This window comes from Bradysia coprophila, assembly GCF_014529535.1.
Source record: "Bradysia coprophila strain Holo2 chromosome X unlocalized genomic scaffold, BU_Bcop_v1 contig_173, whole genome shotgun sequence".
NCBI classification, from domain to species: domain Eukaryota; kingdom Metazoa; phylum Arthropoda; class Insecta; order Diptera; family Sciaridae; genus Bradysia; species Bradysia coprophila.
The window spans coordinates 5,092,797-5,119,629 of NW_023503302.1; the positions used below are offsets into that span (position 1 = coordinate 5,092,797).

The 26,833-nt window shown below is 34.5% G+C and overlaps 1 protein-coding gene and 1 long non-coding RNA gene across 2 annotated transcripts; both read right to left on the reverse strand.

The window, feature by feature from the left end:
- Positions 1-3,180: 3,180 nt before the first annotated feature.
- Positions 3,181-4,569, reverse strand: LOC119068300 (antigen 5 like allergen Cul n 1-like). Its single transcript, XM_037171841.1, has 4 exons — positions 4,476-4,569; positions 4,149-4,417; positions 3,825-3,906; positions 3,181-3,686 (listed from the first exon to the last, which is right to left on the reverse strand). The coding sequence occupies exons 1-4, from the start codon at positions 4,489-4,491 to the stop codon at positions 3,268-3,270; spliced, it is 786 nt and encodes a 261-aa protein (XP_037027736.1). The 5' UTR covers positions 4,492-4,569; the 3' UTR covers positions 3,181-3,267.
- A 4,012-nt stretch (positions 4,570-8,581) lies between these two features.
- On the reverse strand, positions 8,582-25,056 carry LOC119068301. The gene is made up of 3 exons (XR_005086129.1): positions 24,938-25,056; positions 17,512-17,517; positions 8,582-8,595 (listed from the first exon to the last, which is right to left on the reverse strand). It is a non-coding gene; the product is annotated as an uncharacterized LOC119068301 (long non-coding RNA).
- Positions 25,057-26,833: the final 1,777 nt, after the last annotated feature.

Genomic DNA, 26,833 nt, shown 5'->3' on the forward strand with positions numbered 1-26,833 from the left:
ACTTCGTACGGGGCTAAAAACATTTCACATCCGACATGTTTGAAATGTCGATAAACCACAAGAAAGGCCAAATCTGCTCTTCCTGTCAAGTTACGTTGAAACCGCTTTAGTTTATTACTTCTTTTGATCTAATTTTATCAAGTATTTGCATCAACACATCTTTTACTTCATTTGGTTTATCATTCAGATTGCTATATTAAGATCGGATTATCGAGAGCTCGTCACCTTGTCATCGCCGTTGCTAACAGATGGCTTATCGTCGTTACACGTTATTATGTTTAAAAATATTTATATTGCACTGAGTGGACATAAGGATTAGATCGTCAAAGCGTCTTTTCTAATTACTTTCGCATTTAACTTGCTGAAAGATTCGATAATGTAACATTCTTTATGGACGATCAAACTTTTAAGGAAATATGAAAGATGTCCTTATACGGCACACAAAGCATTTACTCCCACATTGGTGGATATATACAAAGTTTTTTTTTCCTTTCGAAGAGAAAGAAATATAGAGACATCTCGTCATTTCGCCGTCAAATCTATTTGATAAAAATAACATTGAAAAGTTGAATGTAATATCAAATTCGTTCAATAGCACATACACAAAAAAAAATCCAAACTCAAAAGAGGGATAAATTTTTCGAATTTATACTTTTAAATTGCATGTGGTCGTTTATTCAATGGAGTTTTGTACGAAAGAACAGTTGAATGAATGGAAAGAAAAAGCATTTTAATTTACATCTTTACTCCATGTAACATGGGTTCGGGTGTATATATACACATAGGTACAATCCGATGAATATATGAAATTGAAAAAAAGAAAATGCACAATAAACTGTATACAGAAGAACATGTGTCGAATGAAAGAAGATTATGAAGTGTGAGTAAATTAAAATTTCAAATTATCTTAATGCGTTCTCGTACAAAGCAAAAATTGAGCACATGTAATTTAGCGGTTATGAATGGGAAAGCTAGATTTTGCAGTCTTTTACATTGCTTTTATTTGCATTGCTTTGTTTGATCAATGTCGTCGTTAACTTTGGGGTACAGGGAGCACGTTCGTTTGTTTCAATTTAGCGTTTAACATTTACTTCTGTAACTTTTAGGGGCGATCAGAGACAGGCGATTCTTGAAGGCCTTTTTGATTTTTGTATCAACTAAGGACTATTAGTGACTTTTCGAAAATTTTCTTCTTACAACGCCCGAAGGGCATTTTTGAGCCATTCCGGCCTTGGAGCATATGTTGTCATTTCCATACTAAACAAATTCAACCCAAGCTTTTGTAGGTTACTGTCTACCAGGGACTAACATAAGGGTTTTCCTGTGGGTGGGAATTCGAAAAGGCGCACAAATGACTTACTAATTCTGACTTAGAGGCGCCAAAAACAATGATTAAAAAAAGTCGAATTTTTCCTAGAGAAATTTTTCTGGTGAAAAAGCCCGCGTTTGTTTTGTTGTCATTTAATTTGATTTCCCATTTTGCAGAATAATTTGAGATCTTACCAATGGCATGCAATTTCTTGATAATTTTGCCATTTGGCAAAACATATATGCAGTAATGATCTGCGAAAAACGTCTTTTCACTACAGTGAACGACATCTCAAATGTCTCACTGTCATTTTTTTCAGAGAATGTCATCGTGAATTTGCAATGACACAATAAAATTCTCAGAAAAATTTGACAGTGAGACATTTGAGATGTCGTTCACTGTATGACTTACGTTACAATCAAATCTGAAGTGAATATGTAATAAAGGGTAGGACTCAGCACGCTTCCTTGTGGGGCTACTGCTAGGATATGAGCTAGATATCCTAGATTTCTGACAATTTGGTACAAAGAACGCTTTTGTGGAAATGATTGAACAATTTTAATAAGATAGAAAGGAAACTTTCGAAGGAACATTTTGTGTATTAGACTCTTATCTCATGCACTACCAGAGGCCTTCTCTATGTCAAATGTGAACAATCCTGTAGAGTTTTTCTTATTTAGAGCATGTTGGATATAATTAGCTACCCTGAAAAGTTGATGCTTCGTCTAATGACCAGCTCGAAAACCGCGCAACAAACAAAGATGTTGTTTGTTTTAATAAACAGCCGTAATCGATTCAAAATAATTTATTCAAAGATTTTGCTGATGGAGTTTGGCAGGCTAATTGGTCTGTAGTTGCTGCACCTGATGTATCATTAAGGAATGAAGACTGCTTTTGCAATTGCTAACCAGCTTAGTCATCTTCCACAGTTGGTTAGAGTATTTTTTCAACTGTGAAAGTCTGTCGTTCCACCTTTCCTTATTGAAGAATTTAAATTGAGCTTTGATCAATTTGTTCAGATGGTTAATTTTCTTGTCAATACTGAGGACATGGTTTCGCTGCCACTGTCGTTTTTTGTAATTTCTAACTGATATTAACTTTAATGTCGTGTTGTCTAGAGTCGGCGAGTGGCCGACAGTCTTGTACACAGTAATGGTGAGGCTGCCAGCCTCTTAATTCTTAATCAAATCATCAATGAACGACTTGGAATTTAAGTGGTACGGATCTGTCGACCTCCTGATTGTTACGCTAAAACCAACTTGTCACGAACTAAACGAAAACTAAACTAAAACTAATCGAAAACTTGGAATAAAATCAAAGTACTTTTTACGTTTTTGTAAATATTTATAGCGTGGGAAAAATTGAATTCGTGGATGGGAATTCAAAAGGCGCGGGTGGGAAAATTCCCATCCCCGATGTTCCTTAGGTTAGTCCATGCTGTCTACTCTGTCGCTTCGCACCTATTCATTTATCTGGGTGTTTTCCATCAAATTCGCTCACTAAAACTTTTCATCATCCATACGGATCACATGAGTGGCATATCTCTATGATTACTAACGGTAGACCAAAAGTGTTGCATTGTTGCATTTTTGTTGCATTTCAGTACAAAAATTTTTTGAAATTGTTGTATTAAAACAACACGTCTCCTAAGGGATATATTAGTCGATTTGATTTGATTGTATGATAATATTGTTCTCAGCAGACCCAAAAAATTTCACGAACAGGATGCATGACCCACATTGACCGTTAAATTTTCCTTTCAAAACTCATCATCCTACACTTATTGTATAGAATTCGCGTCACCCATATAACCGTTGTAATTAATGTTCAGGTCTACTACTCTTTTGACTAAGAAATTTTCAACTGCGCTATTGAAACACAAAATCTTTTACTTCATCTGGTGTAACATACATTTTGCGATCGCATCAAATTACTAATCTGATATTTTTACAAAAATTCTAATATTTGTTTCCATTGCCATTAACCCAATAAGTCTTTTCATTCGAATTGCATAATCCACTGTACAATTGACTACAACCGGACAGACATTTCGAACACGGTTTCCCCGTTGTGTAAATTGGCTCATCCAGTATGTCTCCCACGGAGTAGTTACAAGTCAAAAGCATATTTTTCTGTTTGCCATCGTCGTATTTCGCCAGGGCACATCCAACTCTATCAGCAGCAGCCTTTACAATCTGGGTGAAATGGCCAATTTTTTTATCAGATCTTCGGTAGCTGTGGATAAATGACATGTCGCACAGTTCGTGTTCGCGGAACCATGATTTTGTGGACTCGACCAAATTAAAATCAACATCTTCGTAATCTTGATTTTTGAACCAAGTTATATGAATGTTTTGACCAGGTAATGGATACTGATCTACCAGGGACGAGGAAGACAAATGAATGTTTTCGAATGAAATAGAAGTTTAAGTTGTTGTGGTTGTTTTCAGAGTACAGTCAAGACTGTGTGCATTATGATCATAACTACGGAAAACATTATCTTCAAATATCTAACCTGTGCTTCTGCATTGGTCATGCGCAAATATACAGGTCTTAACATTCATTTCCGCCAGTCGAGCCAATTCATGATCCCATTCCTATCATAACATCGAAAATTCAGAGCTATTATCAACTCGTTAACTGCCATGTTAAGCCAAAAAAAACGTATCGCCTTTAATTAGTGCTTTGTAGAGCTTTCGAAAGCTTTGAGCTCCCTTTGGATTCTATTGGCAAAGTGGATGATTTTCGTGGAATACAAAAGAAGCTCAAAGCTCTCGAAATCTCTTTAAAAGATCAAAGACAAATGTGAAACTTTATTTTGGCTTAAGACGTTCGTTACCATTTCAATCATTTGATCGGCTTGGTCATATCTTTGAATTTTCCCAGTGGCAATATCACTTCGCAGTTGATTGTGTGACTGCAGTAAAAGAGAAATGCGTTCTGCCGTCATTGGTTCGATACTTCGGTCTTTGGGACATTTTGGTCCGAAATTTCCGTTGTTTTTACATCCAATGTGCTGCAACAATTTTCCACCCACAATGCGTTGGCATAACTGTTTGTTGCAATAGTCGGTAGTCTGACTAAATGTGATCAGTGCTAAAATAATGACTGGAGAAAAATAATGTTTATCCTTAAAATATCAATGATTCAACGGTTTTTCTCTTACATAGTTTGGTAATCATTTTAAACCAAAATGAGACAGCAATTCTCCTTGGAAGTCCTGTTCAATCTGTACAATTTAAATTACTTTTGGATGGAAATGAATTTGTTCAGCCGTTTTATATGAAAAAGTCTGATTTTAGTGAGACAATAAAATATCCATCATTTGAGATAAAACGAGATTAAAATTTATTGATGTTTGACGATCAAATAATTTTTTTTATTAGTATTTCGTTTGATATTATCTTTTTGATTAGATGTACCGGAAAAAAGTTAGAATTTGCTTCAAATGTGCATGTTGATAAGACCATGGTTGTATTGGAGAGGTCTCGCTGATCGCCACTTTTTCGCTGTGTCAGCTATAACTAAACTGCATTTCAGTACGAAACTGAAATTGTACCAAGATTTTGTATGGAAAATACAGTACAGTTCTTTGGATTTTTTGCGATAACAGCCCCAGCGAATAATACATACAAAACATTGATCGTGAAAATTCACGCCGGAAGTGGGTTTCAAGATTTGAATTTGGGGTGAATGGATGGACAAATGAACTCAGAAAAAATTTCAACGCACTCTGATATGAGAATATCGTGAACCAGTATACGACGCTGCGTTCGATTTGTGTTTAACACTTTTAATTTTGAATTTTGAATTTTTGTCAACGGACCTACGGCCTGAATTGCCAATATACCAGTGAAAGAAATCTCGTGAGATTGGCATATAAATATGGATTCGATTCATTCAAATAAACGTTTTTTCCCTGAATGACACATTCGTGGAATTAAGCCTGAAAGTCTATTCGATCTAGAGCCGGACTGGCTCAGAAAAACCACTTGTCGGCAACATAAAACTCATTTGCGAAAAGCGCAAAAATTTTAATTTTTGCATAGAAAATCTAAAAGACTCGTAATCACTTCCAGCGAAAATATGCAGATAATCTATCACCATTTTTCGTTGATTGTACAGTGACGGTAGAGTCCCTGAGACGTTATTTATTCTTCGTCATAAGCTCTGCTGGTGAGAATTCTGTGCACGGTGACGTTAGTCCTTAATATGTTAACCAATAAAATCTTGATATAACCGGTGACATGAATCTTGATATATCAAGATTCGGTCAAACATATCTTGATATATCAAGATTCATGTCACCAAACCTTGATATATCAAGATTCGTGTCATCAAATCTTGATATATCAAGATATTTACTAATCTTGTGTTTTTAATATTGTGCTAAATTCAAGGACATATGAAAAAGTATATGAAAGTATATGACTATTTCCTTGTAAACTGTGAAGTATTTGGATACCCTTTGTTCGATTTTTTCCCATACAAAACCAGTACATGGACGCTATGGTGACATTTGTGAGAAAGTTGAAATTGTTCGCAACATGTGCTTTCAATGAAATATGACATTTTCGGTTTTGATTACCCATCTTCGACTAGTCACAATCTTTATTGACTTTATAGAATGAGAAAATTAATGAAACAAATTTTTTCTTATCAGTTGTACATTTTTCTGTTAATATCCGTTGTCGTCAGAGAATCCCTAATACCTAACGAGACAGAGCCATATACTATACATATTCCTAACGAGAGACCCTACAGATACGCCTAACAAGAAAAACGACAATGGAATTAACAGTTAATTAATGTGAACTGATAAGAAAATGTTTTATGAATTTTCTTATTTTTGAACATTGGTTTTACATCCCGAGTAAAAATAAAAGTCTCAAAAGCTCGAAAAGAGACGTCTCACAGTCTCAAATCCTTTGTAATGTAAGACGTGAGACGTCTCTTTTCGAGCTTTTGAGACTTTTATTTTTACTAGGGATGTCATCTCATAAGGATGTTGTCCCGACGAGAATTCATGACAGACTGACTTTTAGTATGCAAGAGTATACATAAGGGTACGAGTAAATACTGTTCACAGTATATGAACATTTACTTTTATGTACTTGGAAGGAACTAGGATATAGCAGTAACTGTTCGTATACTGTAAGCAGTCCAGTGAGCCTAAAAAGTTTGGAAAAGCAATGTAAACAAAAGAACAATAGATAAGAAGACAATAGAACAGTAGAAGCAGGTTTATACAATGTCTATTGTTCTATTGTATTCAAGTCTGTTGTTCTTTTGTTCACATTCTTATATGTTTACAAACTTTTAATGCTCACTGTATTTAATTATACCCTTATATGTACCTCGACCGGAGAGTACATAAAAGTTTATGATCATACACTTAAAAACCAGTATATGCACACTTTTTGGATCATTTTTTTGCTCGGGATTTCATTAACTTCTTCCTGAATTTCCTGAATCTCAGTAACTTATAAATCTACAGAGTTTTGAACTTTAGAATCCTAATCTTGTGGCTATGAAACGTTTTTGTGACTAGGAGTAAACTATCGATGAAAACGTATAACAATTTTCGGGTTTCGTCACACATCTAATGATTACTCCGCTAACCGATTACCATATTTGTAAAAGATATTCGTCGGGGATTTTTGCGATTTAAATTTCCGATTCTCACATTATAATAGTAAAAAAATCAATTCGCTTGTAGAATTCTTCATCGTTCACATGATTTAGTTTTTCGGTCCGCAAAAAAGTTTATTGTTCAATTCATCAGCCAGCATTAAATCCATTAAAATTTAACCACTCCAAATCCATTAATTGAAGTGTGCAAACCTCCTATTATCGCAACTAAACATAAAATATTCAACTTGAAACATATGCTAACCATAAGCACATCAAAAATCCTTCAAAATATTATAACAACAATATAATTAAATCAGTTTCGATGAAAGTAACATATTATAACCGGAAGTATCTCTTCAAACGTAAAACGCGCACCCCCTTCACGTTTGTTTCGGTTTTTTTTTTTATGTTATTATATGAAGTACCAGAAATTATGAGACCAACAAAAGTGCGGCACGTGCCTCCCCCTTGATGTTTATATGGATAGGCGTATAAACAAACTAAATGTAATTATTTCCATGTTTTCAGTTTAGCTTTTTTTTGCTGTTGTGTTGTATGTGACACGGATTTCGTTACATATTTTATGTGGAAAAATTATGTTACTTTTGGATATAATAAATGCAATCCATTCAAGATATTCGTGTGCCACGGTAATATTATAATTGTTATGACCGTCTGTGAATTATGTCAATAATGGCACGGTAAAATGGTATATAAATGTTGATGCGTCCATCAATTGTAATTTGTATACCTAATATCTCTATGTGGATGGTAATAATTGGAAAAAGTATGAAAGCATACAGTGGAATAAATACTTTGTGACATACCAGGGTGTGTCCTATCAAAAGTCCCAAGCTAACAATGTGTGTGTGTGTCTTTCCCTCTAGTGAACGTTGGTAGAATCATTTGAAAGAGTCTTCCCGGAAGCATCTGGTATAGCTCCCTGTAGTTAAAGAAATATGTTTTTTTTAAGTCACACTCTTGTAGCAGAACTTTATAGAGTGAATTCTAACTTGATTCTATTCCGTGGATCGGCTTTCGCTGGAACAACTGACCATTCTGATCTGACCTGATTTACCTGAATTTTTATTTTTCTTCAGATTTCAGGTGACTTGAGGTCGGTAAAAATGTCAATTCAGGTCACTTAGATAACTAATTTTTTTTAAAAACATTTCTTGCATAAAATGACGCGTTTCAACACTTATGTTTAAGCATTAAAAGTCTCACTGCAAGTAATACTGGGTTCGACTTCTTGGATACTGTTAAATGATTGTTCTATTATATCAAATTGCCGATACGGACAGATTGTACCATAGATAATATCTAGTGGTTATCGTTATTTAACTGATCACTGGTCGATAACCTCTTGGTCTAGGAAATTGTTCAAACAGCGTTTATCTGACGATAACTGCGTGGCAGTCGAAACCCGGTTGGAAGTAGATAGATGTTAAGTGCAATTTAAATAAAAAAATTGTTTTCTCGTTGACTCAGAGTTTTTTCATTTAAGAAGAAAGTTTTTTAAAAAGTCCCTTAAAAACCGTTTATCGAAAAACTTTTGTATTTTCCTGACGCAAGGACTTTAATAGAATGTGGTCCACCAATTATTACATTCCTTTTTGAGATCAGCCTAGCCTCTAACCAATTTAGAGAAACTTAAAAAAATGCTAATCCCGAATAGCATAGTAGTTCATCAAAAAATGACTCTTTTGCGTTAATTTTTCCGGTTCCATAATGCACTGTCACTCACCTTTCAAAAGATTATCGAAAATTCCAGCCGATTTCGGCAATCCCTTATATGCACTCTGATGAATTTGGTTATTCCTGTACTTATATTCTCAGTCATCTACGTGTATACGTGAATACCATATATATATAGACTAACAGACTAAAGACTTCCAATTAAATTTACCCAAATCTCTCCCATTTCCTTAAACGGTGAATTAATTAACTAATTGCCATCAATTTGTAAAATTTTTTTTATTCCACTTTGCCATAACTAATTTAATAACTCATTTTGGAATTTAATTTCTGCTAACTTCGCGATCCCTCACAGCAATTTTTGTCGGATTCGGACAAACCCTGGAAAACTTATTTTTTATCTTTATTCTACAGCGAAAATATTAAAAAAAAAATGGGAAATAACAAACGAATGGAAAGTATATAAAAGAATGAATAATATTACCGAATATAATATGGGGAGTTTAAATAGAAAGTGGTCGCACGAAAAATGGCAATTTGTCAAAAAAATTAATTTAATTTGAGCCACTTAGGTTAATGAAAGTAATTAAAAGTGAAAATGGACAAGGGAAAAATTATTGAATGCAAGTCACATAGGCTAGGATGGTTTGCGTTTCAGTAGTGTGTGCAAACGTTTTTATTGGATTCAACCAGAAATTGATTTTATCGCGTACACTAATGTTACTAAAAATAGGTCCACTAAAACAATTTCTTGATACTTGATAAGAGTTTTTTTTTAAGTAATAGTCGATTCTAGGCATATAGCAGTAAAAAAACCTCGTATGGTGGACACTTTCTAAGTGGAGTGTAGTGAGTGTCTTGGAAATCTGAGCCCCGGAAGTAGATTTCAAAATCTTTGGGTGACGCAGGTTTTTTCCAGACCTAATTCTCCAATTTTTTCAACTTTTCGGAAAAGTTAGCAATTTAATTTTTCGGAAAATTTTCTTATCACAAAAAAAAATACCCTGACCACCCTGACCCTCAATTTGTACAAATATCAATTCTAAACTCCCACTGCTATAAAAAGTGGATTAAACCACCCACTGCTAAACAAATGGACAACTTTAACTTTTCAAATAGATTACTTGATAATTAAAAAACAACAACAAGAAACTGCCTCTGCCTTTGTATACCTTTTTCACTTTATTGTTCAAAGCATATCAGTAGCTATACACATACCGCTTTTTCATTCATCCAGGATACCTTAAAGCAACATCGACTATGACTTTTCGTCAAATATATATTTCGTTTCCCTGTAGCATGTGGTTCGTATAATAAATTTCGATTACTCAACTCACTTCTATTACAATTATATATATATATATATATATATAAAAAAAACAACAACATGCAAATGAGTAATACTCAACCTGTTCACAAAACAAAAAAAATATTCCCCAAAGAAAATCGTTGATGATCCATGATACCAATTCACTTGTCGTAATAAAAATCAGTTCTATAAATTCAATGAATTGTTCATTCTACGAACATGGAACAATTTAAAAATTTCAAAGAATTGCGTTTAACAAAAAACATAGAAAAAAGTGGAGAGAAGCAAATACAAAAAACAACAAAAATAATATTCCCGCTAACCATCCCACTATGAATTTTTTAATCGGTGAAAATACATTTTTACATTGTTCTTCAAAAACGTTATATGTTGTGTGTGTAAGTGTATGTATGGTTTTATATGGAACAAACAATCCCTTTTTACCATTTTACGGTCCATAGACCAAAGAAAATATGAACAAAAGGTTTTCCAAACAAAAAGACGATTTTGTATGCCATCCATCGTAATCATGTTCCTGAAAACGCCTTTATTCATGCATGTTTTGATATTATAATAATTTGTATTAAAATGAAGGAAAGTTTATATTTGCGTGCGTGTGCTCTTTTAATTCTTTTTTTTTCATTTTTAATTCATTTCTGTTCCTTTATCTAAGTGAAATTTATTTTTTAATTTTCCCATTTACACAAATGAGATCAGTGTCCTAATGAATGAACGCCTGAATGGGATCGATTGAATCTTAACTGTGTTATAGTATAACAATATTGTGTTTAGGCCGGCATGACCTAATGGGTTACCATGATAATTTATTGTATTTTAGAAAGTGATTTTTCCGTGATAGTGACATAATGTCGGACCTGTTAAGTCAGGTTTCAGGGAAGAGGGAACCTTAAATATATATGAACCCTGACCTGAACATTTCGACAAAATCGTGTTCAGGTACAGGTCAAGTATTTTTAAAACATGATTTTCAGTACAAGCTCATTTTGAGCGCGGTCGACCTTAGTCAACCTGTTTTAAGCTTTACAGCAAAAAAATAAAAATGTAAAGCGATTGATGATGAAATACAGAAGCCAGGCCTGTGAGTTCAAAAACATTGTTTTTGACATCAATTATCAAACGTTTTAATTTAAGATCGGAACACGAAAAAAATCGTCAGACATTTGTTCTCTACTCTATCCTGAGTTAACGTTTGTTTACCGACTCGGTGGACTGTATCCCTCCTTTAGCTAGATATTCAACCCTCCCCTTCGTTGATAATAAAATTCTCCCACAGAAACGGAGAGTAGTACACTATGTATTATTAGGAAGATAAATATGATATTATTCCCTTGACTGAAAGTCAGGGTATTACACCAGAAAATACCGAAAAATGTGGGTAACAAAAAGGTTCACTGTGATTGAAAATGTATGAAATGCTATGAAAAACGTTAAATGTGGGTAACAAAAAATCGTTGAAGGCACCATCTATTTCCATCTTCGATCCATCTTTGTCCATCTTCGATCCATCTTTGTCCATCAGTTGCCATCTGATAGAAATAGATGGTTCGAAGTTGGAAAAAGATGGATCGAAGATGGACAAAGAAGAATAGAAGATGGAAAAAGATCGAAAAAGATGGATCGAAGATGGAAATAGATGGAAAAAGAGCAAGTGTTACAATAATCGACCGTTATAAAGTTAGTAATGTCATCATATTTCTATTTATTTTATCTTTAGTCCATCAGTTTCTATCAGTTTTTTGTCAAATTTTACTGTCATTTGCGTGGGGCCATTAATATAGTAAATATATTATGTATTAAATGTGACAAGTTTTTAGGAATACGTCAAAAATACATTTAGAAAAGTGTCAGTCAAGCGACCTGACCCGCCCAAAAGGTGGGACCTAGTTATAAGCTGTCAAAATTGATATGTTTTGTTGAGTAGAATAGATTACGGATTATAATTAAAAATGAATTTATACTCGGATGAATATGTCCCTCGTCCAAAGGCTCGGTAAAACTATCATCCTAATAGATCCCCATAGATCTTCTTTCCACGTAATCCAATCATTATTTAACTCCGGGTTGGTATAAAATTCATTACCACACCACATCCGTCGAGATGTCATCGCAGTTTAAGCAAATAATTCGTTTGTTTTTTGACCTCGGCTTCGTCTCGGATCTAACGAAAACTGATTTGACCACTTTTTTGATTCTAGCATTTTAAGAAGGCCTAATGGAAAATCTATTTTTTTCGTGAAGTTTATTGATCTGAGGCGAAGACGAGACCAACAAAATATTTGACATGGTGATGACGTCAAACGAAGTGCTTGAATTATTAGAAGGATGGTTTTCGACGGATGTAGCGTCGCACATGGAGCACTATTAGACCTACTACTACACAAATCATGTGGTAGAGGACTTTTCGAGAAAAATATTATGAGCCTCTGTATAAACGAAAAAATCTCTAGCTGTGATTCTACTAACTTTTACATGCGTCTTTCATCCAAACGGCTATCAAAAACCTCGGCCATTTATCTTTAGGCATCAGGTTAGAAATAGGTAATTGGAAAGCTCGTAAAATCTCGTAAAAACAAAGAAAAAATCTAATTTATTTAAAATTCATAATCCAATTTTTTTGCATAGATTTTGTTTTACGGCGATTGCGTGGAACGGAACAGTGTTTCTGTCCAGAAAATTATACAATAACAGATTCCCTGATCCATTTAATGTAAAGCGAATTGCTATTGTAATTTGAAGATGTGGCACTTGAAAACCTGATTCTATTCAACGAATGATTGCCGATACATTTGTACCCTTCGTATTCGGCTGTGTTGTACCTAATGTATACACATTTTCTGTATGGTGTTGGTGTACATTGAAAAGGACCTAAATATCTGATTTTAATCGAAGATCAATCTAGTAATGGACTTTATTGACAATTTTAAGCTATTGTGTAGGTTTAAGTTTTTTGTTTGTTGGCAACGACAACAACGAAAAATGTTCCAAACAAAAAATGTGTTTTACTCGATCGATTGATGGTTTTATTTTATTGTTATATAAAAAGTAGCAGTTTGTTTAAAAAGCAAAAGTTAAGAAAACCTTTTGAAAAGTTGTCTGAATGTAGAATTGGTATTGGTATAGAATGGAAAGTTGAATTGTCTGCTTTTTGATTCCGATTGATGATAATCGTAAAGAGCTTCCTAAAATGATGTTTTTCATTGAATAAACCATTTTTTAATTGACTGAAATATAAATTGCTTTTTTTGGTCAACGGGTTGTAATGACATCAAACACACGACACTGCAACATCTCATAGCCCTAATAGTGATTTAGAACCCACAAATTAAATCGCTATATTCTAATACAATCCTGTCTATTCGAAGAGATTGTAAATGTAAGCAACAGACTATTGTATAATAGCTGATCAATTAATAAAACGGGTATCAATGGGTATGACCTTGAACTGTCAATGAAAGCTAGGACAAAACATGTCTCGCGTGTGTTAAGGATAATCTTCTTAAGCAATGTTAGAACACACCTAACGAAAAGTTCAGAATTTTGAATTTAACTGTCAAATAACTGTAGCCATAGATTAAATTGTCGTGCCTACATCCACCGCAGGAGAGCTTCATTTCACTAGCGACCTGAATTATCTACTAGCCTTATATTTTGCGAATAAAATTAATTCAATTTATGACAGTGTTCATTTGAGTTCATTTTCATACAGTATATTAGGTCCCTTATTTGACGTTTCAATAATTACAGCCTGGTTTATTTTACTCTGTCGTGCTACTATACATCACATCACAAAAACACTCATTTTATATTTTTCATCTGTTCTCGACAACGACGTCACGTACAGCTGAATTTTTTTATAAAAATAATTTTTGACCGTTAAAAATTTGAATTTTGTATGAAAATTCAAAAAAAATTTCGTTGTTATGTTGGATTTCCATATAAGCCTGTCTGTCAAAATTATCTTTATAAAAAAATGCAGCTGTAAGTAGGGAATGCAATATCGGACCGTTTTCTTCAATACCGGTATTCGGTACTTTGAGATTCAATACCTATATTTTGGGTTTTTTGAAACGTTGTTAAAATGAAAACATTTGTTACGAAAAAAGGATTTAAGTAAAAATTAATGAAATTTCTTTGGTCAAAAGAGGTAACAGATTCGTAAAAAATACTAGTGTTATGCTTGCCGTTAGTGCGTCTCGATAAAACTAAAATATCGCAAGTTAAATAGTGAGGATCCAGGGAATTGTGGAGCAAACCTATAGAAATTCACTTATTATCTTCAAATATCAGTGTTTGAACGACATTATTTTAGCTTCCTTAAATTCGAATCCATGTAGTCGAAAGAAGTGACGTAAAATTGAACTTTGTATCTAACTTCAGAGTTATACATAAATCGTGGTCTTTTACCGCCAACGCTTGGAAATACTGGGTCATGTGATATTTGCCAGTAGAAGGTATTAGTACAAAAATAGAAGGAATTAGTATGCCAATAGGCACCAATGGAATCAGGTGGAACACGGTTTGTTTGCGTCGTTTTCTTCTCAGGTTTGACGCTTATTACAAAGTGTGCCAAGAATGCTCCAACTTATCTATACCAACGCTTAAAGCTAGCATTGCTAAATTGGGAAATGCATTCGAAACGATAATCTTTTAGTTTTGGGTATGGTTGGTCGTACCATGTTTTTGTGAACATACAAGCTGCAGAACGAAGTACCGTCAATTTTTGAGATGCAAGTTCAACTTCTATTCAGAATTTTCTACACATTTTTTCATTCAAAACTTTCCGGTAATAATACCGGTATTTTTTGGCCCAAACCGGTATTCGGTATTGGAAGTTTCCTGTATTAATACCGGTATTGCATTCCCTACACGTAAGACCCAAGTAGCATTTCATAACCGCGGTTGGAAAATTGACTAATTCGTTGCAAACTTTTTCGTTATCCAACGGTTATGTAACGAAAACGTTATGTTCACAATAACTTATTCGTTATATAACCGTTTAACAACTAATTCGTTATCATTCAATTTTTAACGAATTAGTTGTACTACCGTTATGAAACGAATAAGTGAATCGACAATTTTTGCCAAAAACTTATTCGTCAATTAACTGTTATGCAACCAATAATTTGGAGTAATCTACTTAACTAATTCGTCTTAAAACGATTATGGAACCAATACATTTTCAGTTGTTGATTTATGACATCTTGATTCTAACTGACGCGTCAGTTGGAATCAAGATGTCATGCAAAAAAGATCGGTCGGAGATGTAATCTGTGAGAAACTTGTTGTGCTTTAGTAATGCTTTAGTGATGCAATTTTAATACGATGCCATAATGTGAAACAATGAATTAATGTGAGTTTGAAAATTGTGATGAAAATTGATCGTATTTTGTGAATAGTCATTTTGTATCTTTATGCCAATTTGTAAATCAGCATTTTATTGATCAATTTCACAACTTGTCTGCCGCTGTCGTCGAAGTTAGGATTCTTATGTCTTGTTAGGTCTCTTTAGGAATATCCCGCTAGGATTTAGGATCGACAACAGTTTCTTACAATAAAAGTGAAATAGATCGATAAAATTTTGTTTAACTGTCATAGCAGTGAAATCTTTCATTATCAATGTCCGGAAAATTGGAAAAACGTCTGACTGACTAATTGTTGACCAAAATCAAACTGTGAAGAAAATAGGTCTTACTTTATTTACACACCAAATAAGGAATAATTAATTTAAAAAAATCGATTGCAGTGCATACAAACGTCTTTTCTGTGCATATAAATAATTGATCTACGAATATCCTATCGCAGATAGAAACGTGTTCTTGAAAATGTAGTTAGAAGCTGAAAATAATGATAAACGAAAAAGTTGTCAAACGGTGGAACAACCGTGCTACAACTTAAAAGTGAGACAATATTGAAATTTCAAATGTGACTTATAAGTCCTACGGCGGTTTTGCAACCCTTTCACAACTTTAACCAATTCGTTGTATAACCGTCACACAACCAATTCGTTAAAAGAATTTCACAACTGGGCAAAAACCGTTGTGCAACCGTTGCTACAACGTTGTAGTAACGTTGCGACAACTAATTAGTTATTTTGGGTTATCTCCAAATTATTTATAACCGCGGTTACATAACGGTTGTACAACCGAATTTTAACAGTTGAATGCTACTTGGGGACAATAAACACTCGTTTGATGTGATCTTATATAGAAAATTTTTTGCTTCAACGAATGAAGTAAAAGATTTTGTGGTAAGCGTTACGTTATACTTTAACTAAAAGAAGTAACAGATTTAATGATTGTATCAACAATTACAATGATTACATCCTAAATTACGAAAATGGTGTCATGGGAATTTGTACATGTATTTTTCTAGTTAAGAGAACGTTAGAATGTCAGAGCTCATTACTTAATTTTGTTGTCGATAGCCAATAAAGTAGCGACCTGCCTGAGAATAAGAAAACATATAGGTTTGTTCCAAGGCAATAGAGAATTTCATCAATATTTGTCGGAAATTTTTTTGTAGGTTATGTTGCTGTGGGTGAAATCCTTGCAGTTTCTGCTGTTCAAGTTCGGGTTTACAGTTATTTGGAACAAATATATTATCAACAATGTAACCTATGCTTAGTTTCCACATCATCCACTCATTTATGTTATATTGTTTTGTCTACCTAATCGTTTCGTGCTTCATTTCAGCTCACACTTTGTTTACATATACTACGGATCAAGATTATTTGCAGAAATTGTGGAAAATAGTGATATCTCGTCACAGAGTACTTCGGTCACGAATATATAGTTATCGGTCACGACCATGGTTAGCGTTGCTAATTGAATATTCTGAGATAAGCCAATGACCTTCAAAATTGAACCATTTAAGTGATGAATTACATAGCTTCGAGCGTTTGCTTTCGCAAAAACAAAATTGATTGAACCATTAAGTTAGAACTTGTTTAATCTGTCGACACCAAACATCAGCTTCACTTTGTACCAAAAAAAAAGTTATCGAAATGCGTGTATAAACCGTGAATGTAGAGTAGAATGTGGAATTGGGTATGTGGGTGGGTGATTTAGAAAATGATGGTAGAGCACACACAAACACATACACACACAAACTGCCTGGAATACAGCCCGAATGACACAAAGTTATATAAAATGTCTGCATAAAAGTGCCAGTGTGCGCATCACCTTAATAGTCTCGTAAATGGGGTGTTAGAAGCAATGATTATATTTTATGAAATTATTTTATCCAAAGTGAAGATACGGGGGGATGGTTGCTGTTGTTATTTTCAGGGTTAGCAAGCAGTTTAATGTAACTGGTGTTGTTATTTTGTGTGGCTTTTATTACTAATAGAACTGCTATTTGGTTATGTATATATGCTATACGTAAATACGTAATGTACAAATATGTACGGTTGTACGGTGTGTGTATATTATATTGGGTTGTTTGTAAAGCAAAATAATGTATTACATATATTAATATACCAGTAAGAGGACTTTATGGATTAGAGACGGTTTTTCGTACACTATAAATAAAGCAAACGAACACACTACTTTTTCGGGGGTATTTACTTTGGGGGATTCGCAGTAAACACACGGACAATCAGGGCGTAGAAGAATAAGTATTAAGTGAGTTGTAAACGATGTCGTTTAAGGTAAAATGTATTTGATGTTTTGTTAATTACGTTGGGTCCGGGAGATTTATTTCGAAAATTTAAATAACTTGTCCGTTAGTCATGATTATTCGTATTAATAAAGACGCTACGTAGATGTGACTAAAGGGGTGCTTTCATAGCATACATCCCGAAGTGCACAGAGTTTTATTGCTTAATTCGGTGCTGATCTCGGTGCTGATAAGACCACGTTCTTCGTCTCTTAACCGTAATAGTAGTCTAGAAAGAACCGACGACATCAAGAATTGGGTTGATTTCAATTTTTCTATTTCTATGGTTATATAGACTTTAAAGGTTACATACCTTTTAAAGCATCAATTTGATTATTATTTCTACTTCCACAAGGTGATCGATATAAAATTAATGTCTTATTGCAGCATCCCAAAATTTCAGTTACTAATTCCACTCTGTAATTTATAAAGAAATTAGCTGAACCCTTTAGAAACATCGTGGTGCCTTGGACACTATCATTGTCCTAACGTCTGGTCATCTGTTACCGACAAGGACGACATAGCATGTTACGTCACTGTTTGTAAATATTTGTTTAAGCAAGTGTGAGGTTTGCGGAACGAGCCGAAGGCGAGTGGAGTAATCACACGTGCCTAAACAAGCATTTACAAGCAGTGACGTAACACATTTTACATGTTTGTGGACTGTAAGTACATTTTCCCTGTCACAAGCAGTGATGTAAAGTGCACTTTACAGTGCATAAGCATGTAAAAAAAACGATGCTTTTATTCAGTAAGTTAGCTCAATTTCATTTCAATTTCATTTATTTTTAAACATCATGTCCGGAGCGTTAGCGGAGGACTTGACACAGTCTATCTTCCAAAAAAAGAACGAAGAAATTTTTTTGAGATGCGGCAACTATATATAGGCGAGAATTTAAGTTTCTTTCCTTTGGCCTGTATCACCACAAATCCTATTCTATCTTATTCGCGCTTCAAATACGAGCGAAACGAGCTATCACTCGACTATATAACTTTAAAATTGCCGGAGAAAATTATTTGGCAGATGATGAGAAAACCTAAGCCAGCTTGTTTGAACTAATTGGGTGTAAAATTTAATTTTTGCGTAACGAAGCTGAAAGCGTCAACTCTAGCGATATCATTCATTTTAGAAATTGTATTTCAAAGACTGCATCACACTTTTCTCGAAGAGATTTTTGTTGGGATAGTTTCTTAAACTAAGTACACCGCGTAGCTCCAGTATGTGTTACAATTCTAAGGAGCTACAACCGTTAAACGTAAAAACAGTTAAATTGATAAAAACAGTATAAGTGATCAACAAGGACAACTAGCAAGGCAAAATGTATCAGAAGGTGATGGTAGCAAGCTTAAATTTTCATATTAAATTCAACAAATAGACAGAAATGAGACGTATGCTCTTTATTCGATCGTGAACGAAACATTTGTAGTAAATTTAATTTATATCAAGTCGCGTTAGTAAATACGCTTTTAATGAACGACAAAAATGATTAAGAGTGAGAGAATTTCTGATCGTTGGCGGAAGGCCATTAAACAATGTCGGACCAGAAAAAAGCAGGCAACGTTTGCCATAGCTTGACGAAACCTTAGGCTTCTTCAGCACGTTTCGTAGCAATTGAGGTTGTCCGAGAATTGCAATGAATGCTGCTTCAGATCATTGATACAACAAAAAACGAATTTGCAGACTGCGTATTCGTACATTCGCTGTACCGTTAATACATTCGGGAATTGCGCGCTAAAAAGACGCTCGGTCGGGTATCTCAATGGAAACGGTGGGCGGCTTTCAGTGCCCTCTTTTGCAAGGCGTGAAGCCGCTCAATCGCTCAATCGCTTTTTGGCAGAACCCCACGCGCCAACACAGTACGTCAAATGACAATGAACAGTGGAAAAGTACACAGAGAGAAATCCTGGATTAGATTTAAATCTTTTTCGGATTACATATAGGACCAAATTTATTTTTGGATTGAAATCTAATTTTTCGAAAGATTACTTGCATTTAATCTTTCGAAAATAATCTTTCGATGGATTAGATCGAAATCTTGCAAGAGATTTAATTTTTTTATTTTGAAATTAAAAATTTTTTCCCAACATTTATTTGAATATTGAGTCAGATTTACTTGTTTTATTTATTCTGAAATTGAGAATTTTATTTGTTTAGTTGAAATTAAATGTTTTTTTTTTACTTACTTTGATCAGGATTTGAACTCTTTCACCTCGGTACCTCCGTATCTCCTGTACTTTACCACTGAGCTATTGGGTTCTTAATCTTGGCAAGATTTAATTTCGAACCGTTGTTACGGAGATTTTAATCTTTCAAAGATTAAAAAATAATCTTCTGAACGAAACCTTTGTACCGACTGAGGTAACCATCATAGTAAACGAGTTCAAATCCTAATCGAAGGCAACATTTTTTTTCTTCATTTTTTTTTTAATTATTCAATAAATGCTTATTATATTTCATAAATCTGGATAAGCAACGATAAGGAAGTTGAGCCTGGCAAAAGTATTGAAAAGTAGGAAAATATTATAATAAAACGATATTTTGCGCCCCATATTTAATTGTACAATTGACTAAGAAGTATAACAGACCAATTTGCATGGAAGAATTTATTTAATTTTTCAACGATTTTCAACTCAAAAATTAATATTCCTAAAGAAAAGCAAAAAAAAAGTCTCAAATATTTCTGTGCTGTGGTTTTTAGTATCGCTAACATATGACAAAAAATTACACATCTACCATCTACTAGATTCTAATCATAAACTCTAGGTACCATAACAACGTCCTTTGAAAAAAAAAAATTCTTGGCAAAATTTTCTATATTTAACTTCACTTCTCACTGCTACTATCAATTTTAGCCATTTTAATCCGAAACGTAATCTATCGAAAGATTTAATTTTTGTAATCTTTGAAAAAAGATTGAAATGAAATCTTTAGAAAAATTTAAAATGTTCGTAATCTTTCCAAAGATTAAACATTTAATCTGACTTTTTTCTCTGTGTATATCAGGTGGAGGATCTTTTTAGGCAAGAAACGGAGACGCTTAAGGACTCCAATACGACTGGACACGATCGAGCACAAATTGGAAATGTGATCGTCCCAACTCACAAATTGATCAAGAGTTAAGCCGATACACTTGACCGAGGAAAAAACATTAACCTCAACACCGTTAAAGGTCAAAACCAGGCTTGCGAAAGTGAACTAGCTTCGTATTCAGGTTGAGAGTAAGCTTGTTCAAACGGAAATATTCCGCAACAACCCGCAAGTCTTTGGATATATCAGAAACGTTTTTAGTTTCAATGCAGAATTTGATATACTAGATTTCAAGTCCTAACGTCTAGTCATCTGTTACCAGAAACACTAACGACAACAAAAATAAGCGAATTGGAAGTTGTGTCTAGTGAAGTAGGACATTCCGCATGATATTTCAATTTTGAATAACTGGCCGACCAGGTAAGTTGAACATGTTTCTCAGCTGATCCACACAGACAATCAAAACTGGCTTCAACCACATAAACAACTATAAACCGTTTTGATTGTTTGTGTGCATCAGCTGAAAAACAGCCGAAACAAATTAATGCTGAAATTTCACTGTAGTTTTTCTGAAAGAACTAATTTTATTTGTAATAGCAGTCTTCTCGACGCTACTAAATAATCCGTCAAAAGTTGACTCATTGAATAGACACCGGTACCTAATTTAATCTTCACATTTCTTCACTGAGTCACTGACTGACCCGCAATTAAAAATTCAAAAAAAGGAAGAAAAAAAGAACAGAAAAATATTCATCGTAATATAAATGATATTATCAGTTCATCCATCTACCTTCAAATAACAACAATTTATCACGTTTTTAAACCCAATTTTCTACTTTACAAACCTCCCCTGTTTTGGAGTGTTTTAATAAACATTTTTTTCCCTGTCCATTCTCATTTTCTAAGCAACATATGGAATAATATTATAATTAAATTAGAATTTTTGTTTGATACGACTGCGTGTATTATAAAAACACACATTATAACGTTTGTTGTTATACGTACATATTATATCCTTCGTCCATTAAAAACACACTAATATGAAAGCTGAATAGTTGCATAGTCGCGCGTGGCAGCAATATCTGATAAGACTTTACTGTTTCATTAGATTTTCGGTTAGATAAGTCGAGTCAAATAGGTTCACGTTGGTTAGTATTTAAAGGAGGATATGTTAATGCTCAACTATTTAATGTTATCGTTAAATAATTGCCTTTTTAATTAGGCAACATGCTTGTCGAGAAGTCGAGTGTGAGTGAGGGATTAATTGTTATAGGTCAAATAAATGTAATATTCGTGTATGGAATAGTGCTGTTGGACGTTTGGATGGATCATTTTGTTTGTTTTTTTGTCATAGGAGAGAGATACATTTTATTGGGAAAAATAAAGTTGGATTAGCCGGCCGGTGGTGATTTGTAATATTGCGCGGTTAAATGATTATTTTCCGTGAAAGTTTCCATAAATGTAAACGACATTTTGCATGGGACAAGGAGAAAATTGTTTTGACCGAGGAAAGTGGGTGCAGCTGGATGACAATGTAATCCACTTTCATTTTTCCTTCATATAATCTTTTATGTTATCTTTACCAAACAAAATTTACATATTTCTGCACCAGCAATGCTCTGGTCGTGTCTACAAGTTTCTTAAATCAATTTGATTCTCTTCATAAATTGATTTGATTTGTTATATGCGTGACACTTTCGAGTTTAGTTTGTTAACGCGTCTGATCTCCACTACTCGATGAATGTGCTAGTGTGAGAGTTAAAAGCTCAACACCAGAACAAAACTGACTGCATCGGTTCAAGTCAAGTGACGTTGAGTGTAGATGTAGAACTTTTGAACTACTTATCGGTATCGGTAATAACTTTATCGATGGAAACGGTGTTCGACAAATACTAGTCTCGCTCCTAGTACATCATAGATAGTATTACGTTTTGTCACTCAGATTACAACTACAACACTAGCAAAGTTAGCGGACGGGATGGCTCAGTGGTTATATACAAGCCTTCCAGCAACGATGTACAGAGTACACATGACTCGTATTAGGTAACTCAAATTCGATGAATTTTTGCACATCACACCGTCTACGTTTAGCCTATATTTAGATGTCTGTTAAGAACCTAAGTTTCTTCAGAAGCATTTGCATACTTCCAGGCGTGTTTTAGAACTCATAAGCAGGGCAACTTGTATAGGGATGATCTAGCCACAAAATCTTCATAGGTCGATAATGCAGATTATTATTCCTAGTTAGGCGTGTAATTTCGTACATAATGAATGTGATAATGGTGTGTTTGCCGCAAATATTCTATGGCTGACATTGGCACTGATTTTCCGACGAAAGTTCCTTTTGTAAGGCCACGATTTAAAACCTTCTCCGTATTACTTGAAAAACATTTTTTCTAGGAGGACACCATTTTGGATAGGCCTAGTATATACCTTATCTAAATGAAGATATTGATGCCAAATTCAGACTGATACTTAGAATTTTTTTTGATGCCAGTGAGATTGACAACCCGAAAATCTGACTGGCAGGAGAACCCTCTTGTCCTATTCAATAAAATTTGTATCTTCAACTTGTATTCTTCATGTGGCACTGATTCGGTTTCTCTATGATCTAAGCTGACTGAAATAGAGACTATCGTCTTTGAGGCCCTTCCAGCACTCGAAAGACTAAATTCGTAGAAGAATTGTTTTTCGTATCCGTCAGAGCAGTTATATGGCATATTGAGTGACCTTTGATAAACAAATTAAATCTCTTCCAATGCTGGGGTAAAAGGATCGGTCATCCTTTTGGTTTTGCAGAAATAATGGTTTTTCCAGTTATTATGTTGGCTGATACAAAACTCCACCGTATGCATCATTGCTCGAATTGTTCAGCGTAGCAAATTACATTGTATATGTATGAAAAAGAAAGCGCACAATCACTACAGTTCATCCCTGGTTATTTTATTTATCCCTGGTAATATCATGCGAAAATTGCTTTAAAGTCAAATGAAAATCCATTCACATGATTGTGCTAATTAACCTCAGGCAATTAAAACAAAAAAAATATGTGTAATTCACGATTTACATTCCGGTACATCAAACCGATTCGTATTTCACGTATCAGTTTAAAATTTCTGACTCCCTGCAGACATTTTGCAATAACATCCTTTCAGACCATAGAACATCATTTGAATGCACCATACCATATCAATGTTACACACAGTGCGATGCATATGCATACAGGTTTTTACATTCATTAGCCCTGCAACTTTGAACAAGAAACGAAGCATTTAGCACGGAAATGGAATAAATCAGACAATGGTATGCAGACAACTATGGCAAAAAAATGTAGTCAGAATGTTTAACATTATTGTAAAATAGTCAAATGCATTCAGATGATGTTAGGAAATTTGTAGACACAAGCGATATATAATCAGAAATAAATTTTCCGCCAGTGGAATGTTGCGAGATACGTTTTTGCATAGATGTTTTGCATTTATTGTGTGTATAATGCATGCCGTGCACATGTTTAATTGGAAATATTATGCCTCACAAATGTTTTTCCAGTTTATATTATGTGTTCAATACAAATCGTTTTCGTGGTAAACCTTTTGTTCTGCGAAACTGGCAACAACGTTTCGACATAACTCTGCAGTTATAGATACATTATCGTTATGTGGAAAATGAACGATACATTTCCATCAATTGGAAATATTTAATTTTTCATTGGGAAATTATTATGGTGTGAATTCGTTGTACGTTTTTGTTTAATTTTTAGTTGTGGTATTAGCATGGGTGTACCACTTTACCATAAAAATGGGACGTTCAACTTTTGACATTTTTTGTATTTAGATTAAGAATGTTATTGTAAACAAAAAAAAAATGTTCTACACAATTGCCGAATTTTCAAGTTTTATACTTTTAATTTATATTTCAATTACGACTACGACCCAAATTCAACCCAAAAGCATACCTTTTTCGTGAGAGAATTAAGAAAAAATGACATGAGAAAGAAAGAGAGGCATACAAGAGGACGTATAGTCTTTTTTATGGTTGACTGATCTTTGAAAATCAGAAAACAATTAATTAAAAACATAAATGTTTAAGAATTATGTTGTCTGTCGAAATTATTGAAACTTCAGTCCCCCATTGTCGTAAAATACCATCGATTTTAGGCAATTGCCGAAGACAATTAAAAGTTACTATAACAGAAAATCGTTGTTGTCGAAAACTATAACATTCAGAAAATTAAAAAAAGAGTCGATCATTTTGAACGACATTCAACAGGGCTGGTATAGACTATAGAGCACTGCGCCGTTCAGCCGATGGACAGTTGGTGGCTAAAACGTAGCCGACACCCTTCGGCGGCCGGCTAGTATGATATTTATGGCGGCTAGCCGGCTCAGCCGGCTGAATAACAAAATTAAAATACAGTAGAAGAAAAGTGAATACCGTTAGGTTTACTCATTTGGGACTAGTTTTGGATTTCAAATGATTCCACACAAAATTTGTTTAACCTATAAAGGCCTAATATTTCACATTCGGAATTTTTGGTATGCACGCGATCGCCAGCTGAAATGAAATTAATCTAGGTCCTCTTTTGTTAAACACATTTTGTGTGGAATCATTTGGAATCCACAATGAGTCCCAAATCAAAATACCTGACGATATTCACTTTTGTTCTCCTGTATTGTTGCAATCGAATCAAATCTCATAGAAGTACGCAAGTCAGAAGTCAGTTACAGAGATATTTGTTTCATATGAATTAGGCGAAACCGCTTCTATTCAAAAATGGAATCAAACATTCAACAAAGGCTTTAGCTGTAGCTGATCTCACTCGTACTACAACTACAACACGCGCACGTTTTACCATTTCACATGTAGTACATTCATGACTTTATTGTACTGCCCTCTACCAGTCGACAGGTGCGTACACAATTTTGTAAGCCAACGAAAAAAATTGCTGCAAAATTCTCCCAAACTGTATTAAAACCAAAACTTTCGCAAGCCAACTTCCGCCGCCGATTGTTAACACGGCTGAGGCGGCTGAGAGGGGCATCAGCGGCGGCCTCGGCGTGGCTGAACGGCGCAGTGCTCTAGGCTGGTACAAAAATCAAAATTTTTACACCCCTGTGGATATTAGGTATGATGAACTGAATAATATTTTACTCATTTGATCGTCTCGATCGTTTTATGTTGGCACTGACTGAAGTCATTTAATGTTTTTGGAAAATAGTCGAAGGTATTTTTCAGATTATGGTTTGGCTGTATGCCACAATCGTTAATGGTCTTAATAGACGCTATAACTGATCTCCTTCAATTTTTAGATCTATTTAATTTAGCGATCTTGGTGATAAGGTAACGGAATGTAGTTTATCGCACACGATGTGTTGTCAAAATTGGTTTCAGTTCGTATCTCGCAGCTAAAAATTCTACAAAAATTCTGAGAAAAATTTTGGAACTTTTGTAGATTTTTTCTAGATAATAGACATACAGGCCATGTCCTAGACGACAAAAAAAGGCTCTCTGTCTAATGTGTTCAGCACTATGAAATCTTTGAAATCAAGTAGTAGATTTCGCATCAATGTTGACTTGTTAAATCTTAGATTGAAAAGGAGCTTATACAGCTGATAACTGGACTGATGATTATTCTCGCCGAATGTGAAGGTTAACACCACATTTCTTCATCAGTTCTATCGCCCAAAACCACTTACAGTGTGACGCAAGAAAGTGAAAGAGTGTGAAAGAGTTCAGCTACTGTCATGGAATATTATGTATACTTATTGGCCAAGGTGTCCTCGACTCAGCAGCACAGGTTGCATTGTCTGCACTGGCTTCGTGGGTGACGTGGGCACTCTTAAAAATTCCATTCAAAAATGTTAAAAAAGTGGTTTCAGGAGAATTGCCTACAAGGACGTGCCTAGCTTCAGCATATTTAACATATAAAAGGACTGATCAAAAATGACGTCTCGCCGTTCTCCGTTAACCGAAGGAGGAGGTGTTCCACACAACATGATAGGTCTGCCAAATTTGGGTCAATTTTGTCTCTTTGCGTCATTTGTGAACGCCGCCTTTGCTACAACCTTCACACCGGTGAATAAAACTGCGACTACTCATCGATGGGGTGGTGCGTTTGGTATTATTTCTTTCTGAGATCATTAAGAGACTTTCATAATTATAATACCTGACGAAACTA